At 39.3% G+C, this 19178-nt stretch overlaps 1 protein-coding gene across 21 annotated transcripts in view; it reads left to right on the top strand.

Annotated features, from left to right (window-relative positions):
- MPDZ (multiple PDZ domain crumbs cell polarity complex component) overlaps positions 1-19178 on the top strand; it is a 101224-nt gene that overhangs the window by 67585 nt on the left and 14461 nt on the right. For 12 of the 21 annotated variants that reach the window (XM_087741888.1, XM_087741890.1, XM_087741894.1 and 9 more), the window contains 12 exons: positions 1475-1585; positions 2114-2197; positions 4856-4957; positions 6157-6228; positions 8916-9078; positions 9691-9887; positions 11996-12087; positions 12367-12457; positions 12804-12884; positions 13992-14084; positions 14178-14252; positions 18361-18538. In XM_087741888.1, coding sequence (XP_087598014.1) covers positions 1475-1585; positions 2114-2197; positions 4856-4957; positions 6157-6228; positions 8916-9078; positions 9691-9887; positions 11996-12087; positions 12367-12457; positions 12804-12884; positions 13992-14084; positions 14178-14252; positions 18361-18538 — 1339 coding nt within the window. The remainder of the gene's footprint in view (positions 1-1474; positions 1586-2113; positions 2198-4855; positions 4958-6156; positions 6229-8915; positions 9079-9690; positions 9888-11995; positions 12088-12366; positions 12458-12803; positions 12885-13991; positions 14085-14177; positions 14253-18360; positions 18539-19178) is intronic. The other 9 variants (XM_087741899.1, XM_087741901.1, XM_087741902.1 and 6 more) reach the window with 3 other exon arrangements.

A 19178-nucleotide genomic window follows, 5' to 3' on the forward strand; every position in this document is an offset into this window, starting at 1 on the left:
TTAGCCAGTCCTGTGCTCATGCAGCCACTTCTGCTTTCTCGCTTAAAGATTCTGAAGAATGAACGCACTGAAAGGAATGTGTCTTTCCCGTGATAATTATCAATAAGTCAGACATAACACTGTCTCCAGTGTCAGGCCATTAGGAACTGCACTCCTCCTTACCCTACTGGATATCCTTAGCTGGCTGTCCATCAGTAAGAACACAGCAAGCAGGGTGATGGAGATGGTGGTGCTTCCCCTGGATCAGACTGGGCTTGCTGTACATGGTGATACTTACATTGCAGTTTGCCATCTGCTACAAAGTTAAAAAACATTCTTTATATCTGAATACCTGAATGCAGCAATTGTCTCTGAGGTTGAAGTGGGGGAGTGAAATTAAGTTACTAATGTGACTGTTTCTGAATGGATTATTTCAGTTTCACAATTTATTCTCAAGTTGTGGCATATCTAGGGTTTTCTCTCTGTTACTGCATACAGTATTTCAGACATGGGGAGTCGGAGAGCCTTAGTGTTATTGTTCAGTTCCTCATGGGTTTAGAATTTTCTCTCTCTGATTGTTTTCGTTCTCTCTTTATTTACATTGGATGGTTAAGTTTAAGGTAGAGTTAGGCAATTAAAAAGGTGGTAATCCTTATTATATAACTTTGTGTGCAAGAACTGTACTAACAAGTAACCTTTGTGTGTTAGCTTCTAGCTTTTATTGTGGTCATTGTGAGAATGCTTTACCGATGCTAACCTCACCATAACATGGTTCTTACCTGGATCACAAGACAAACTGTTTTACACACCAATACATATGAAGGCATGAAGAAAAGCAACCAGGCAAAAATTTGGCCTTAGCCATCCTTTGTAAATGCTTTCTTCTAGAAGAGAGAAAGCTTTTCAGCTCTGTCCTAAAAATTTAACTTCTGGGGAAAATGTCTAGTAGCTAAAATTGGTCTTATCTTACTTTTTTTTAAAAAAAAAAAAGAATGAAAAGAAAGGAAAAAAAGCACAGTGTACTGACATAATAGCCCATAATGAAAGACCCTCCAGCACCTAACAAGTTTCAGTTTGTAAATCTCATAAAGTCCTGGGAGGTAGGTTATTCTGAGATAGGATTTACAGAAAGTGGTGTGTGGCAAACACTGCCACTCTCTTCAGATGACCTTATCTCTTCTTATTATCATATCTGTTCTATGATACAGATACATGTTGCCTGTGGGGGAACGTATGGAGCCTGAACCAAGAATGTTGAAAAACCTTAGAGAATATTTACTGTTTTTAAAACCATGGAGAATATTTACTTGATGTCCTTTCAGTGCTCTTGGAAATCTTAAACCTGTGTGTGAGGGATCCCAGGCCAAGTCAGTAGAAACCTTTCCACCAGTAATGGAGGTTTGGGCTTAGGTTTTAGTCGAAGTTCCCTAACCAAAAGCTAATTCATGATTCCTGTAGCTTCTTGCAATGTTAAGATGAGGCCTTCCAATTACAGGTGGATGGAACTGATCTCAGAGATGCCAGCCATGAACAAGCTGTGGAAGCCATACGGAAGGCAGGCAATCCTGTAGTCTTTATGGTACAGAGCATTATAAGCAGACCAAGGGTAAGCATAAAGAATATTGAAAGAGATGTAATACATAGTAATAGATGAAACAAATGTTCAAGGTGGTGGTGTTTGGGAATGGGATATTTAATCCTGAAAGTTCCATCTCAGCTATTTTAGGAACAAAGATTTGATTTAAGTATTATTTCCATTTAGAATGAAATCGATTTGGATTTGGAATTACCCTCCAGCACGCCGTCCTCAAACTATTTTGAAAAGCCTCAAGAAAGATAATTTGTTGGGGGGCAGAGTAGGAGTCTTAACTAAAACCAACTGTTAGAGATTGACAGCATGTATGAGGAGCGCATGCAGAAATACAGAACTTGTTAAAAAATTCATTGGACGTTAATGAAAGGACCTAGAAGTACACGGAAGTTTTCTGTCACTAAGCTGCATGGACATTGCAGACAAAAGCTACTGAGCTTTAATATAAGTTGCTTGCATCACTAGAAACTAAACTTCCTCATTGTAGAGTCTGTGTAAGCTGTACGTTTATTTACTAGTTGTCTCATAACTCTTGTTCCCCAGCCAGAGTCTCTTTATAGCCCTTCTTCAGCTTCTGCTCCCTGTGGGCAGAAAACTGCTAACCCATTTTATCATCAGTCATCTAAGGTAAAGTTGCATGAAAAAGCTCTGTTGAATGTTGGTTATTGATACTCAAGCTACTAACATAAGGCTTTTGCATTTGCTGTGATGTGAGCAAAATTGCCACTGCTGAATGTTTAGGCCAGTTTGGGACAGGAATGATGCCATTACTTTATCACAACTTACTTTTATTTAGAGAATGCTCCTTTGCTATTTTTAATTGTAGTTCTTTGTTTTCTTTATTTTCCAATTATTAAGCTTGTAGTTTTTTTCTTGACTGTTTATTAACAAACCCTGGTTTCTCTGTAAGCAGAAACATTGCAAATGCTCTTACTGTACATATGCTTTGTGTTGTGGTCTTTGTAAATGGCATTATATTTATTGTCTTCATCTTTGAAACTTGCATCAGTACTTTATAACAACATCTTATAAGGGAATTTCCTGCCTTTATTCATGTGCTAGCTACCCACATAGCTAGCTGCCTGCACACAGTAGTTATATTTAATATGGTACCAATATGTATTTAACAAGGCAGTTTCAAGTGACATGTTGCTAATGAGTCAGTTCCTTCTCCTTTGTTTTCTTCAGGCTGCTGTAGTAATTAGAGATCGTAAATGTACTGGAGAATAGCCCAAATAATGCAAATGGGCTGTGAAAAGCTAGTTGATAGTTCTGCTAGCATGCAGTTACTCATTAAGTCTGTGTTTCATGCTGATGCTGCTGTGGGTATTTCTGAGTAAGGATCTATCACCATGATTATGGTCCCAGATAATTTGTAGGGCTACAGCATTATGCTATGTGAAATGCTACCTAGTTTCTGATACCTTAGCATCCTGGACACATTAATAAAATCCTGAACACAAGTTAGTTGAAAAAAAGGGAAAAAAAAAAAAGAAAAAAAAGAGAAGGTAAAATAAATCCTGTTATTTTAGATTCTGTTTTGCAAAAAAACAGTAAAAGGAAAAAATGCTCTTTACTTTAGCATTTGCTTTTCTTGTCCTAGGCTGTACAAGAAAGCATACTTCATGCACACTGTTTAAAACCTAACTGTTTAGGCAAACTCAGATGCTCCATATTTTGTCACAGTAGTCAGTCCATATTGATACAATGCTGTTGCATGGATTAGAGTTTGAGCTAGCAGTAGTGTTTTTAGGTGCTATGCCACCATGGCAAAATGCAAAAGGCAAAATTTTGAATTACTGTGGCTGATCTTTTTTTTTCTCTTTTACTAGGATTTCACTGTTTATATACAAAATGTGATGCTTGTTTTAGTTGTTTAAAATTTCATCAAGATACAATTTAAAATTTTATGCAGATGACAAGTGTAATGGTTAAAGTGTAGTAGGATCATTACACTGGCAAATTACTTTTCCCAGACTTCTCTTTATAAAAGACAAAATCATGTGAATTGCATGTGTAAACAGAAAATCTTGTACTGTAGGGAAACTCCCTGTTGACTTTGAGCGACTCGCCAGTGAAGAAACCTTGTTCATGCACAGTTCTGCTTTCTCGTTGCTGAAGATACTGTAGAATCAAGACATATGTTGTCTTACCAAATTACATTACTTTTCGTTTTGCAAAGTGATATTTGAGAATAAACGTTTAGGGATGTATTTTCTGTTTTCAGGAGCATTTAAAAAAACCAAAATGCTTTAAGAAAATATTTAAACAGCAACATATGTCTGGATTAAATTACCATGATATAAATGTATCAGTTGATGCTGCAAGCCTTTCACATTCCTTTCCGCTTATTTTGCTTCTTATTTTCCAGCAGTGTTAATTTTACAGCCCTAAGATACTTAGGCAATTGCCAAATGGATACACCTAGTGTAGAAATGACTTTTAAGTATACATTGAACAGTATTTCCAACATACTATGCAAAATCAGATCTGTCCCCTCTTGATTAAACAGGTTCTGATCTCAAAATAGAGTACAGTACAAAAACTGCATAAGGAATATAAATGATCAAATTACATCCTTTAATTTTGTCTCAATATGAAAACTCTTCTTGTGTTAAATAATAATAAAGTACTTTGTATTGTTTAAGGAGAGGACCAGAGAATTTAGTTTCATTAAACTGTAAATTCAGAAAATTATAGATGCATGCACACAAATACAGCATGATCTGTAAAAGTTATTATTAGATATGAAGTCTGTTTAGAGATGCCTAATATTACTAAACCTTCTCTTTTGCAAAATACACAGTGAGTGTGTTACCACATGAGGTAAATCAAATTATGAGAATTAATCTGTTTTTCAAAATAAAACTAAACCTACTGCATTATTACAAAGAATTGTGTTTATTCTAATCCAGAAATCCACAATTTTATAATTAACTAATGTGTAAGAGTATCGCATATGCTGAGATGCTTGGACAAAATTGTACAAATAGCACAGCAAGTAAATTTTCTGTTGTTCATGCTGCTGAATTCTGCACTTTATGAACTTTGAGGGCTAAAACAAGTATGAGGATTGGTGCTTTTCCTCTACACTCTGCTAAACGTAGCTGATACAAAGACGGTGCAAATACAGTTTTGCTTCAGTTGACATGTCTCTAGCAAACTGCAGGAAGCAGACCTTGTTTGGTTAACACAAACTGCTAAATAAATATGTTTTGTTTCATGAGTCACAAAGGGTTCATTTAAAAATGTTTTTACTTAGTTTCTATTATGTTTTCCTTTTAGAACCCTTCCCTGCCTTTCCTGCAGAACAGTCTTTTCTGTAGGCCAGCTGTCTTCAGCAGCACTAACCCATTTGCTGATTCTTCTCAGTTCAACACTAACAAGGTTGGATGATGACACACTGTCTGCTTTTGACTCACCAAATATTATATGTGTGCTTTTTTGCCATTAGTGTCTCTCTGCATTTAAATTCTTTCATGCCAGTTAGGGTAAAATATTGTGCTGATTAGAGTGGAAATTTTGTGTAGTGAATTAAAAAGATACAGACATGCATTCACGTAGAAAAGTTTTGAAGAAGTTAAAAAATGCCAGCTCTATTAATCATAACCACTAAATCTGATCTAATCAGAGCTACCAAAGAAGTAGGTTCTCAATTACAAAATGAGTCCCTCTGGTATATGTTAAAATATCCATCTAAGTGTAACTCTCTCATCAGCATGAGGTGTTTTGCTGATATGTACTTCATTTTCTTTTTATGTGGTTAGGACTTTCCAGCTTTGATATCTCTTTTTTTCTTTTTGCATGAAAAAAAAACATTGGCAGCTTTCATTTTATGATGCTGAAAATATTTTCCCTCTGCTTCTTGAAGTTCTCTTAATGCACCATGAACAGGATGCTGACATCTTTGGAAATACGAAAAAAGTTAGATTCTGTTTTTTGTGGTTAGTGCTTACTGCATGTTACTCATATTGGGAACAGAGTTAACCTCCAGCACAATAAAAAAGCTTAATTCTTATGTGCATGCATTTCTGATTTAATAAAATAATTTCTAGCTGGTTATACCTCTTGGGAGTGATTGTGCCCTTTGTCTATTTTCCCATGTTGTCAAATATATCGAATGTATGACAAACATTTATGATGTGGTGAATAATTAAATGCATGGTTTTGAAATCTGTGTTTGTATTTGTTACAGTTCTGAGGAAAGAGAGTAGAAGAATAACATAAATGATGTCTTGTATTTTCTGTATTTTCAAAAGTATTTCTGAAAAAAATTTGCACATATTTTGAGAGAAAACGTAATGTTTTTGCAGTTTCTGCATAATTCCTTTTTTAACATTGAGATAAGAATGGCCTGTTGTCATCTCTGTCCACTTCTGCTGAACTGAGGTTCATGTACAGTAAGAAACTTTGCTGCATCAGGGTCCTTAATAACCTCTTAAATACTTTTGTCCATTTATAAATGGAGTTAATAAAGTTGCTGCGGTTAGTAAAATGAATCGGTAATTGAAAATGAGTTACTCATTAATAATGCTGTGTTGCCAAAGGTGCTGTAACGTGTGGATTGCTGTTTTCTGTTACTGTAGGAGGTATCGAATCCAATTAGGGTTACCTTCCGTTGTTCCCCAACTAACCCTTTTGCTCCCACACCATTCAAGGTTTGTCTTGATTCCAGTGAGTGGGTCCTACCGTATATGTGCTGTACGTTTGTACATGGCCTGTGATACCTTCCAGAGTACTGCTTCTTCCTCCACGTGTGCCTCCTTTGTTGAAAGTGATACTGCTCCAGACTTGCTGCCATTTTTAATATTTGCTTGGCTGTGATCAGAGTGACCCTGGTAGCCAAAGGGGTTCATGCACTGTCTGATGCTTTTCGTTTTAAATGAAATACTGTGCTGTGGCACACTGAAAGTATTTCATGAGTTAAAGCGTTTTAGTTTTTTTGTGTGTGGCCCGATTCAGGGAGCAAAAGTCTTATGTGTGTGTAAACTGCGGGGGCTAGCTTCTGCTGCTGGCGGTGCATGCGTGGCAGGCTGAGTTCTGGAGGCAGGACGTGGTCCCCTCCGCCCAAATGGCATTGTAACACCCTTTTTACCCTTCTCACAAAGGAGCCTTGCTTTTACTTTCATTTCAGCATTTCCTTAAACAGCAGGTGCATTCAGATTTATGTACACATGCACAGAGGTACAGAAAGAAGCATTTTTTTGTTAATCAGATTGTGGTGGCTGCAGTTCATAAATGCTAATCTGTCAGCATGTAGCCATACATCCACACCTTATAGAACTTCCAGAGGTCCTTGATGGCACCTTTTTGTTCTTTTTTTTGGTCAAGTTTTCTTGACTTCTGCAAAGTTCTTGGACACTGTAATTTACCAAGAGTACCACTAAAGTGATATGTTAATTTTGGTTTTAAAACACAGAGACTACTGTAAGGTCTGCTGATCTGGTCTGCTCTCACACTGTATTTCCTCATTTTTTCACTATGTTATGTAGCTTTCTAGTTAAAGCTCTAGGAAGCACTCTGAAAAATTAATGTTTCTAGAACTACTCTCCCTTTCACCTCTCCTTGAGGTAGAGGTCTGTCACCAGCTTTTCTCCATGGTGGATACATGAATTTGTGATTATGAAAAATGACGTTGAATGTTGTTAAGTAGTGTTTCCACCCTGTTCTGATTTTGATGGGTAACAATGTCTTTGCTAGAATTTTACTGCTTCAGTTGAGGTTTATGTCTGCCCTGTAACTATTAGCATGTTTTAGAGTATAATTTGCATAAACTGTAAATAATTGATGCAAGGCATCATCTCAGCAGGATGGCATTGTCTTAGATTTGAAGTACAGATCAATGTGACTGATATAATGATACAAAAAATCATATGGCATTTATATGGGACTTTTTATACAAATGATTGGCTCTGGTGCCATATTAAAACTTCTCACACTTTTGACATTTAATGCCTTCTTAGTTCAGCTCCTAGAGCAAGTTCCTGAATGAAAGGAAAATCTTTTTCTAGCAGAAGCAGAATGAGGGAACTGAAATAGGGCATTTGTGTTCTCTTTAAATCTTTGGAGTATACAGAGAATGAAGGTAACTCATTTTCCCTGAGAGATGGGACCTTTCTTAAATCTCAGTATGACTAAATAGGTAACTTTTTTTTAACACCTTCAATTTAAAGCTAATTGAAGTCTTCCAGGGTGTATGTTGCTATCCATCTCACTGTTACCTCTGATGAAGAAATTGTCTGTGTTTTTGGCACTCAGAGACACCATCTGAGATATTGTGTTCAAACTTCTGCTAATGGAAGTAATGAAAGCTGAAATGATGAGAACAGGGCTATGAAGCTAGGGCAACACCTGAAAATCCTAGTGTTGGAAAAATACTTGGTTTTCATCTAAAGTTTTTATATACATGAACAACTGATCTGCCAAGTATCAAAGTCTCTTGGGCATGCATAAGCTTCAGAATGATGATATTCAGACATAAGTTTCTTGCCTACATGTTTAGTGTGAGCAAGCCAAAATTATATAAATTACAAACACTTAGCCAAATACCTGATTGGAGTCCATATTCCTCAGGGAAACTTAACTCGAATGGAGGCTTGCCAGATTGTGGATTTGGGCCTTTAACTGTTATACTGCAGTAGTCATGTGTTTATACTCTTTGTGAATATGAATAGACCACATGCATCAAGACCAAAAGTATTTTTCTCCTTTGTGATTTAATCTGTATCCTCCTTTATTTCATCTCCCGTGTGCAACTTATAGGAAACCAGTAAATAAGACTGAAAAAGCACAGTTACTGTGGATTTCTTCAGTTATCATCTGTTTCATTTTGGTTTTAAATTGTCCTTTCAGTTAATACACCAGTTATTTTCTTTTTTCTGGAGGCATTTTTGAAAGCACCAAGTTCTTTGTTTCCTTTCCCTTTCCTCCTATTTGACTTCCAAAGCATATCATAGGAAGAAATTATATGCGGTCGCTTTTAAAAATAGAACAAAGTAGAAGTCTTTTACAAATATGGCATTAAAAAAAAAAATCACTTGAGTCTTTGTAAGAGGCTTTCTGAAATGTAAAGCGGCACATAAAACTTTACTGAATTGGGCTTTTATTGTGAGTTCTGTTTGCTTCTGAATACATTTTGGAGTGATGTTATCTCTTACCTTGCCTGGTGTTTGTTTCTGTCTTTGATCTCTTGCAGCCTTTCTGTGCGGTGTTATTCATTTAGAATTCCAGCTGCTTGATATTTAAACTTCAAAGCCATAGTCATTGCCATTTTAACATTTTTGTATAGTAGTTTGCCTCAGAATCTGCATCTGCTTAGCCACTGCATTTTTCTTATTCTCCACAGGCATTCTGTCAGTCGGATTCAGAGCCAGAAAAGACTTCGCTTTGTAACTTGCCTCTGCCCCCTCCTTCAGCATTTTCAGGAATGAGCTGTGATGTTGTACAGTCATCTTCTATCAGAGTCCCAGAGGATGTGGAGAGGGAGGATGAGTTCGGTTACAGCTGGAGTAAGTTTATCCTTTGTGATAATGTTTGAAATATTCAGTGTTGAAACAGCACTGTAGCAGAAGATATAGGGGGGCCAGTTTGAATTACTTTGTTCTTGTGTGCTTCGTGGTTTTGGTGTTAAATGTTGCTGTCAGCTTTCAGTTGTGCTTGGTCAGATGCACATGGTGAACTATAAAACTAATTTGTTCTTCTTCATTGCACTCCAATCTCTGTTTCCCTCCATGGTCTAGATTAATTGTTTCATATGTAGTACTGCTTGAAGAATTCCAGTGTACTCTAGGTAACTAAAGGCAGTGATTGATGTGATAGCTTCTATTACCTGAAAGTGTTACTGGAGGGAAGATTTTTGCTTTTATGTGTGAAAAGTCTTTTTTTAAGAGAAGTTTTAATGTTTTCCGAAGTTAGAAGGAAAAGAAGGAACTAGAAATATTATTATAAATCACTTAAAGCTTAGCTTAAAAGAAAGTGTGGTGTACACATAAAATTTCCTCATCCAGTCTGGGATTCTTCTGTCAGATGCTGCCCACTGGACACTCATCTTGACTCTCTAGGTGACTTGTGAAACTTTCTAATGTAAATCCAACCTCTGCTGCCCACACTTTTACATTTAGAAAAGATCGTGCAGCGCTATGGAAATCTACCAGGAGAGCTACACATGATTGAGCTGGAAAAAGGAAGGACCGGTCTGGGACTTAGTCTTGCTGGTAACAAAGACCGATCCAGGATGAGTGTCTTTATAGTGGGAATTGATCCAAATGGAGCAGCTGGCAAAGATGGCAGGTTACAGATTGCAGATGAGTTACTAGAGGTGAGTTTTTGTAATTTATACTGAAACCCAAACTTACTAACTTAAAATGCACTAAAATATTAGATTCTTGCTGCGATATAGATGTTCTTCAGTGGACTTTGAAATCCCCAAGTTATCCAAGTTGACATCACTGTGCTACCAGATTTTCATTCTGGTGTATGCCAAATAGCTGCAGCTGGGATTTTTTTTCCTGAGTATAGTAGTACTAAGTAAAGGTGGGTGGGTGTATTTAAAATGGATAAAAAAATGGGGGATGACAGCACTTTCTGGGTTATGGAGATGTATGGAAGGGCAGTGCATTGCAGGCCATGGAAGATACTGAAGTCCTTTAGTCCATCGATCTGTGCAGTGCTCCAGACTTTCTAATTACTTCTCTGTCTATGGGAAGTGTGATAATACCAGAATATTTTTATGTTGTGTAACATAAAATGGAAATTAAATTGGGGAAACAGGAACAGATCCATTTGCATTATGGACTTTTATCTCATGACACATTCGGGCTGTTTTCTGGTGGGTTTGTGGAGGGACCCAACCACTGAATGTGCAGCTAACATTCCCAATATGTGTATGAGCATAAGCTATATTTTTATATTACCACAGTTCAGTTGATGATACTTGCAGATGTATTCTCTGCTATAGCTTTCCCTAATCTTTCTGATAGCAGTAGGTAACATTACCCTCACAGAAATGCTTTGTGTAACTAAATTCAAAACTGTGTGTGGAGGTGTTTGAGGATGCAGTGGGGAGATGGTACAGGGAGGGAATGGTGAGACTGAACAAAGCTTGAGGGAGACACTGAGAGAGTACAAAATGTAGCCTGGCAGTTGCAGGCTAAGAGAGGAACTAAGGGATTTGTGGCACTGTGGACCTGCTCTCATGGAGGGACCTGTTAGTTGCAGAGTCCAGTGTTACCTGCTAGACGGTTCCCTTGAATCAGTTAAAATGTCTGGTTTTAAAACTCTGATGTTGGAGATGCTGAGTATCCTCAGAACACATTGAAACACATCTCACTGAGTCTGCTCACATGTGATTCCTTGCTTACTATCCACGCTGTAAACCTACAAACTGATGCTAACAGATGTCTCAACCTCTTCAGAGGGGAGATATCTGAGCTTGCTCGTTATGTTCCCAAGTAGCTGTCCATCAGCTGTGGCTGGCCATGCCCTGTCCCCCAGCTGACAGCCTGACCATGGTTCTTCACAAGCCCATGGCAAACACTGGAAGCAGTGCTACATCTGGATTGTCACCTCCAGTGTAAATGACAGGGCTCAGTATCACTGTGACCATGCCTGGTGGACACAACCTGCATGGGAGATGAGGGTTTACTGTTATGCTCAACCCTCAGTAGTGTTACACGTCTGTTGCTCACTGTTTGCTGTTTCTCTGCTTCTCTTAGTACTACCTCAGTCTGTGTTGCATTATTTTCCCTTTGTGCAGGTCCAAGCTGTCCTTTCCCAATTATTTCCCCTTTCTTAGAGTGGACTTCTGCACTGCAGTTTTCCATTTCCAAGAACAAATGCAACTAATAAAATGTAAGCGAATAATGGCCTTATTCTGCAAATTCATGCTGATACCTCCAATCATCTGAATCATAGGAGCTTCAAGGGGTTGCAGTGAGTCTGCTCTGCCACATGAAGATAATGATTGTCAGGTCAAATCTTCACATTGAAAATGCACTGGTGTTCAGACTCCTGTGTATAAAGCGCCTGGCTCAGAGCCGAGATTCGATAAATAATAGCAATCTCATTGCTGGATATAAGTGATTCAGTTATTTGTTATGGTTAGGATTTGCCGTGGCCCTGCTTTATCACCGCATCAGTCATGAGGTGGTCAATGGCAAGTGGAAATAAATGATGTGGCAAGTCAACCCAGTATAACTCAGAGAATGACATTTTTAGCACTATGACAGTGTTAGTCTGAAATCAAACTATAAGGAATTTTCTCCTGGAAGAAGGGAGTGAAAGCAGGACACAACATACTCTTTTATTTTAATACAATTTCTGCTTTAGCCTGTGATGTGGGATAATGGATTTCTTTAAGGCTTAAAAATTAGTTTAAGAAGGGAATTAAAGTATTTTGAGAAATAATTGCTACCTTCCTTTGTATAGATAAATGGGCAAATACTCTACGGAAGGACGCATCAGAATGCTTCCTCAATAATCAAATGTGCACCATCTAAAGTAAAAATAATCTTTGTCAGGTAAGTTCTGGTTAAAAGTTTAGCTAAAAAGGTTTATTTTTAATATGCTCAAGTTTTGCACAGAGTGTTTCTCTTTTAGTTTTAATTTTGGTAAGGTACATGTGCTTTTGAACCCAGTTCTTAGTAGTTGTTAAATATGTCTTGAGCTTTCTGTTTTGGTATTTGCGTTGTGAGTGCCAGAAACAAAGTAAAAGAAAGGGCTAGACTTAAACTTGGTCTAAGAAATACGGTGCTGTATTCCTACATTCTTACTACATTTTTTAACTGAATGTATTGTAGAAATAAAGATGCGGTAAATCAGATGGCTGTTTGCCCTGGAAAGTCAGTGGAGGCTTCACAGTGTACTTCAGGGACACTTCAACATCAAGAGGTAAAGTAAATTTTTGCTTTTCTCATTTGACTGAGATACTAACGTTGTTCTGGATAGAGGATTGCCCCGTCTGCTTAGCAAATGATACAAAAGAAAAAGAAATCCACGGGAAAAACAAATGATATTTTAATAAAGCTGCTAAATTTAGTACAGCTGTGCTTAATTCTGTTTTACTTTATGTTCATCTAAATTATGAAGTAAATCTAACATTCCTGTGAATAAGGTTATAGCAGTCTAAATGGATGCAGAAAATTATCAGACCCACTTTAAATGTTTGTGCGCAACTTTATTTTGATGCAAAATGTTGAATAGAATTACTCACAGTTATGTCTTCATTTCCTATTAGATTGATATCAGTGCTGCAAACTCCGGTGCTTGTTCTGACTTCAGTTCATGTAAAAACATTCAATATGTAGAACTCCCTAAGGTATGTGCTGAAAATTAAATTTACATCAGCCACATCTGTATTCACTAGCTCGCTTTTTTGTAATGAAGTCCCTTTTAAATGACAAACAAAATATGTCCTTTACTTATTGGAAGTCAGAATAGAGATTTCTAGAGGTCTTCTCTTCCTATTTGTGAATGGACCCCAAAGTTTTCCTGACATAATGACTGTCTTTGGCAATGTCATGAGGCTCTTTAACGTCACATAAGTTTGCCAGTTGCTCTGTGTCTCTGGAAGAGGTCTTCTCTTGTCCTGGTCGCAAAACTTTTGGTAACCAGCTGCTGGTGGTGCCTCAGGCAAAATCATTGCCTTAGTTGTTCAAAGTAAATGAATTAGCAGATTGTAAGCACCAAATCCCCCAAACAACATGGATATCTAGTGGAAATTGTGCAGCTGGGAGAAAATGGCCAGGTGTTCTGTAACTATGAAGCTGCCAAAGGAGGGTGGAAAAATTGCTGCTCCTGCTTATTGACATGGAGAAGACAGTTGCATTCAGTGGACATAAGGATAGAGACTTGCAGACCGTTCATAAGTTTTTCTCTTTGGAAGGCATCTAGCCTTCCATTATTAACCAGGAGACTATCTTAGAGATGATGGTATCCAGATAATTTAATTCTAGGTGAAAGCATTAGGGAAATTTCACTCTGCCACAAACATTTACTAATTTCATGGGAAGAGCATACATTTTTCCATCCTCTGTATTTTCAACTCCTGTGTGTATTTTTTCTGTGGTTTCAAATAATGAATTTAAGCTATATCATGAAGTTTTATTTACCTCAGTTCGTAGTTTCCAAATATTTCGTGTTTCTTACTCCTATTTATGAATTTAACAACTGAATCACAGTTGACCGTGTAAGTTTCAAAGGAGTGGTTTTGAATTTAGAAGTGTTTCAGATTTATCTTGGTAGGCAATATACTGTTTGTAGGTTGGCAAAATCTATTTCAGAAATAGATGTGTTTAAAACAAAAGTATTGATACATTGTGAAAACCTAAACTTTTGTTACGTCCGCAGGCTTCACTAGTCTTTAGTATTCTAACATTTTGATAAACACAGTACCTAACAGTTTGCATTTTTCTCTTTGCCCCAGGATCAAGGAGGCTTGGGAATTGCCATTAGTGAAGAAGACACAATTAATGGAGTAGTTATTAAGAGCTTAACAGATCATGGTGCAGCAGCAAAGGTGTGAAAACATTTAAAATCTGAATAGAGAATGAAAAATGTTTTTTTGGAGTAGCATCCAGAGCTCATGTATTTTATTCTATGTTGTTTCCAGGATGGACGAATAAAAGTTGGAGATCAGATCCTGGCAGTGGATGATGAAATTGTTGTGGGATATCCAGTAGAAAAGGTGCTTCCGAAGTGTCAGGAATGTTGCAGAAATCACACCACTTAATGTAGGAGGTGATTGTGTCTTAAACAAACCAGTGAGGTTTTCATGACTATACTCTGACTTCATTTTCAAAGCTGGCTAAAGAACTAAAGATCTGCAGGCATTGTCTGGATAAGGAAACTACTGCAGAATAAGCTAGAGCCTGAATTTAAAGCTCAGCTGCTATTTTACATTAATGCACTACATGAATCATCTATCTCTGTGCTACAAATGTGATTTTTTTTCCCCTGTGGTTCAGATCTGATGACTGAGAGACACTTGTGGGATAAAACCCATGAACTATTGCTCAATAGTGACTCTTCATAGCTACTCCACAGTGATCACAATATTGTGGAGTTCGGGATCTGGCTGAGCATGCTGAAGGTTAGCACCAAGACAAGGGTTCTAGATTTTAGAAGAGCAAACTTCAGCTCTCTCAGAGCTCAGTTGGGAGAGATTCCATGGGAAGCTTCCATGGAGGATAAAGGAGCCAGTGAGTGCTGGGAGTTCTTCAAGAATGCTCTCTTGGAAGCACAAAACGAGTGTATCCCCTATAAAAGAAAGGGAAGTAAGTGGAGCAAGAGGCCCCCTTGGCTCAACCACGAGCTCCTGGGTCTGCTTAAAACCAAAAGAGATGTGTACCAGAGATGCAGAAGTGGAAGATTGTCCACTGAGAACTACAAGGGCATTGCCAGAGTGTGCAGAGATGCAGTTAGAAAAGCAAAAGCTCAGCTTGAATTGGAACTGGCCAGAGATGCCAAAAATAACAAGAAAGGGTTCTTCAGGTATGTAAATTGCAAGCAGAAACAGAAGGAAAACATAGGCCCACTGTTAAACAGTAGAGGTGAATCAGTCACCAACAATGCTGAAAAGGCAGAGGTTGTCAACACCTTCTTCACCTCTGTCTTTACCAACACTGTTGGATCCCAGGTGTTGGGAACAAAAATGCAGGATGATCCAAACATAGACCCACCATCAGTGAAGAAGGAGTTAGTATGTGAATTATTACAGGAGCTTGACCCATACAAATTGATGGGCCCTGATGCCATCCATCCGAGGGTGTTGAGAGAGCTGGCTGACATCATTGCGGGGCCATTCTCTATAACGTTTGAGAAGTCATGGAGATCAGGGGATGTCCCAGAGGACTGGAGGAAGGCAAATGTTACCCCTACAAGAAGGGCTCAATGGAGGATCCAGGTTATTATAGGCCCGTCAGTCTTGAACTTCAATCCCTGGGAAAGTTATGGAACGGATCCTGCTGGGGGCCATCATGAGTCAAATGAAGCACGTGATTAGGAAAAGCCAACACGGCTTCACCAAGGGCATATCGTGCCTGACAAATCTGGTGGCCGCCTATGATAAAGTGACCTGCTCGGTTGGCATGGGGTGAGCGGTGGACGTTGTCTACCTGGACTTCTCCAAGGCTTTCAGTACGGTTCCCCACGGCCTCCTCCTGGAGAAATTGGTGCGTTATGGCCTGGACAAGTGGTCTGTGCAGTGGGTGAGGAATTGGCTGATGGGCCGCACCCAAAGGGTGGTGGTAAATAGCTCTTTCTCAAACTAGCAACCCATCACAAGTGGGGTCCCCCAGGGATTGATATTGGGCCCGACGCTATTCAATATCTTCATAAGTGATCTGGATAACGGGATCAAGTGTAGCCTGATGAAGTCTGCAGATGACACCAAATTGAGTGGGGAAGTAGACACTCCGGAAGGGAGAGCCACCCTGCAGGAAGTTCTGGATAGGCTGGAAGAGTGGGCTAACATGAACCTTATGAAGTTTAACAAGGACAAGTGTAAGGTCTTGCACCTGGGAAAACATAATCCAGAAGTGCAGCACAGACTGGGATCCACCTGGGTAGAGAGCAACCCTGTGGAAATGGACCTAGGGGTCCTGGTGGACAGGAAGTTCAATATGAGTGAACAGTGTGCTGCTGCAGCCAAGAAGGCCAATAGGATGCTGGGTTGCATCAAAAAGGGCATCACCAGCAGAGATAAAGAAGTCATTACTCCTCTCTACTCGGTGCTTGTCAGGCCACAACTGGAATACTGTGTACAGTTCTGGTCCCCGTTATACAGAAAAGACCTGGACAGACTGGAGGGGGTCCAGAGAAGGGCCACCAAGATGATCAAGGGTCTGGGAAGCTTGCTGTATGAGGATAGGGTGAGAGAGCTGGGCTTGTTCAGCCTTGAGAAAAGGAGGCTTAGAGGTGATCTCATCACCATGTACCAGTACTTAAAGGGGAGCTACAAAGAAAATGGAGACTCCCTTTTTACAAGGAGTCACATGGTGAGGACAAGGGGTAATGGGTACAAGTTACTCCCAGGGAGATTCCGATTGCACATGAGAGGCAAATTTTTCACAATGAGAACAGTCAATCGTTGGAATACTGTCCCCAGGGAAGTGGTTGACTCTGCTACACTGAACACATTTAAGACTCAGCTGGAGATGGTGCTGGGCCATCTCATCTAGACTGTCCTTTTGCGTAGAAAGGTTGGACTAGGTGATCCTTGGAGGTCCCTTCCAACCTGGTATTCTATGATTCTATGAAAAGTATTAGAACCAGTAAAATTAATATGTGTAAATTTGCAAGGGTGAGTTGCGTCAGTGGTAAATCAGGTCATGAACTGTGCTTATACATGGGGAATGTCTGTAATCATGGCCTCATTATATTCCAAGCCTGGTATTTCAAACCTGTGGAGAAAACTATCTCCATTCCTAAATAACAAGATTTATTTCTAACTTCTAGCTCTGCAAACTCAATTTGGGTTCTGTAATGAATCAAGGAGGGCTTTTTTCCAGCACCTGCCTTGCTACCAAGAAAAGTGATTCTTTAGTCATGAGAAGATCACTTTCTGTTTGTTAAAGGGCAACTGGGAGAGCATCCATCTTACTCTTTTATGTGCTGCTATCTCTGAAGCAGTAAATGAATTAGAGATAGTGAAGTTGTCTATAGGGACGTAGGTAGGCTTTGGAAGAAGAGACGGAGAGATTGAGTAAGTAATTTCTGAAAATACTTATAATTCTGCTGAAATGTAAAATCTTGAGAGGATTTGGTGTCTTTTCTGTGAGATGGGAATAAATTTTGAAGGCTTTTTAGTATCCCCTTAAACTAGATTTTGTGTTACATCCTAGTGTCCATCTCTCCCTCCCATAGTTCAGATAATATTGACAGGTTTTCCTTAACCATAGAATCATAGAATGCTTTGGGATGGAAAGGACCTTTAAAGGTCATCTAGTCCAAACCCCCTGCAGTCGGCAGGGACATCTTCCACTAGATCAGGTTGCTCAGAGCCCCATTTAGTCTGTCCTTGGATGTTTCCAAGGATGGGGCATCTACCACATCTCTGGGCAACCTGTTCCAGTGTTTCACCACCCTCATCGTGAAAATTTTTTTTCTTGTGTTTACTCTAAATCTACCCTTCTTTAGTTTGAAACCATTACCTCTTGTCCTGTTGCAGCAGGCCTTGCTAAAAAGACTATCCCCATCTTTCTTGTAGGCCCCCTTTAAGTACTGAAAGGCCGCAATAAGGTCTCCCCGCAGCTGTTTCTTCTCCAGGCTGAACAACCTCAGCTCTTTCAGCCTGTCCTCATAGCAGAGGTGTTCCCTCCCTCTGATCATTTTTGTGGTCCCTTCCAGCTGTGCATCTGATTAAGGAGGTAGGATGGCAGTAGCACATTTATTTAAATCAGTAGATGTTTTGGCACTGACTTATGTGGGATCTGAATTGGGCTCCACCCGAGCATTAAAAGACAATACTAGTTTTGTGATTTTTCTAATAATTGCTATAAACGTAGTGTTTTGTCCAGAGAAGCTATTGAAAGACTGCCACATTCTTGTCTGGTACAGTTAGGGAAAGTTTCATGGAAGCTATTTGGTTAACATAGGCCAGGTCTGGCCCACAGTTAACTTTATTGCTGTTTCTTATAAAAAAACATCACTATTTGTCCTTGTTCATTACCAAGAAAACCTGCAGGATTATGATTTGTAGCTCCAGTTTGCAGAACAGTTTTTCTGCTTTATTTTCGTTTTACAACTGAACAGCCCGGTTACACTCTTCACCAGCTTTTCGCTTTATCATTCAGTTTATTAGTCTCCTGAAGACATCCAAAACTATGGTGAGGCTTACTATCAACTCGGCAGAGATGGGTAGCCTGACTGCAGCACCGGTCCCTTCCAGCACTGCCCCAGCAGAGAGGAGGAATATGCAGCCACCAGCAACTGTCCCCTCTTCCAGCTCACCGGAACCAGAAGCAGTCAAAAGTAAGGTTTTCCTTCTGTGTCTGTCTTCACTGGGGTTGTGACAGAAAAATGAAGACCCAGCTTGTAAACAAGTTTTCTCTTTTTGTATGCACTCAGGTGTGTTCTGAGTTGCACTTTCTAGTACTTACGGATTACAGATCTATCTAAATAAAGCAGTGAGGCTCCACACTGAAGACCTGACTCTTGCCCTTCCTACTGGCCTGTTGTGGAGGCAGGAGCATGGGGGGATTTCCTCCTCCCTCCCTCCCAAAGGCTGTGCAGCAGGTGCTTCTGTCATGGTTGTCTAGAACTAAGTGGGAGGCATTCCTTTAAATGAGGGAGAAAAGTCATGTCATCTTTCCTAGAACAGGGGAGTGGTTGAGACCGTCTTGCCATTTACGACTAGCCACATCTGACTTGCCCTGTCAAGAGTCAAGATGTGACTGACTGATGATGGTTATTGGTTAAAGCAGCTCGCTACTAAGAAGCTAATAATAATGTAATTGAGTAATGCACGCATCACAGTTAATTTATATGTACATCACTGCAAGTATTACTGAGTCACGTTTCTCTTGCCCATTACTAGCAGTAGTATTGGTACACAATTATCCTGCTGTAAAGAAATCTTAAGAAACACACAGGAGACCAACATGCCTCTTAG

The sequence above is a fragment of the Nipponia nippon genome, unplaced genomic scaffold (assembly GCF_047370975.1).
Source record: "Nipponia nippon isolate SJK-2023a ecotype South Korea unplaced genomic scaffold, ASM4737097v1 scaffold_8, whole genome shotgun sequence".
NCBI lineage: Eukaryota > Metazoa > Chordata > Aves > Pelecaniformes > Threskiornithidae > Nipponia > Nipponia nippon.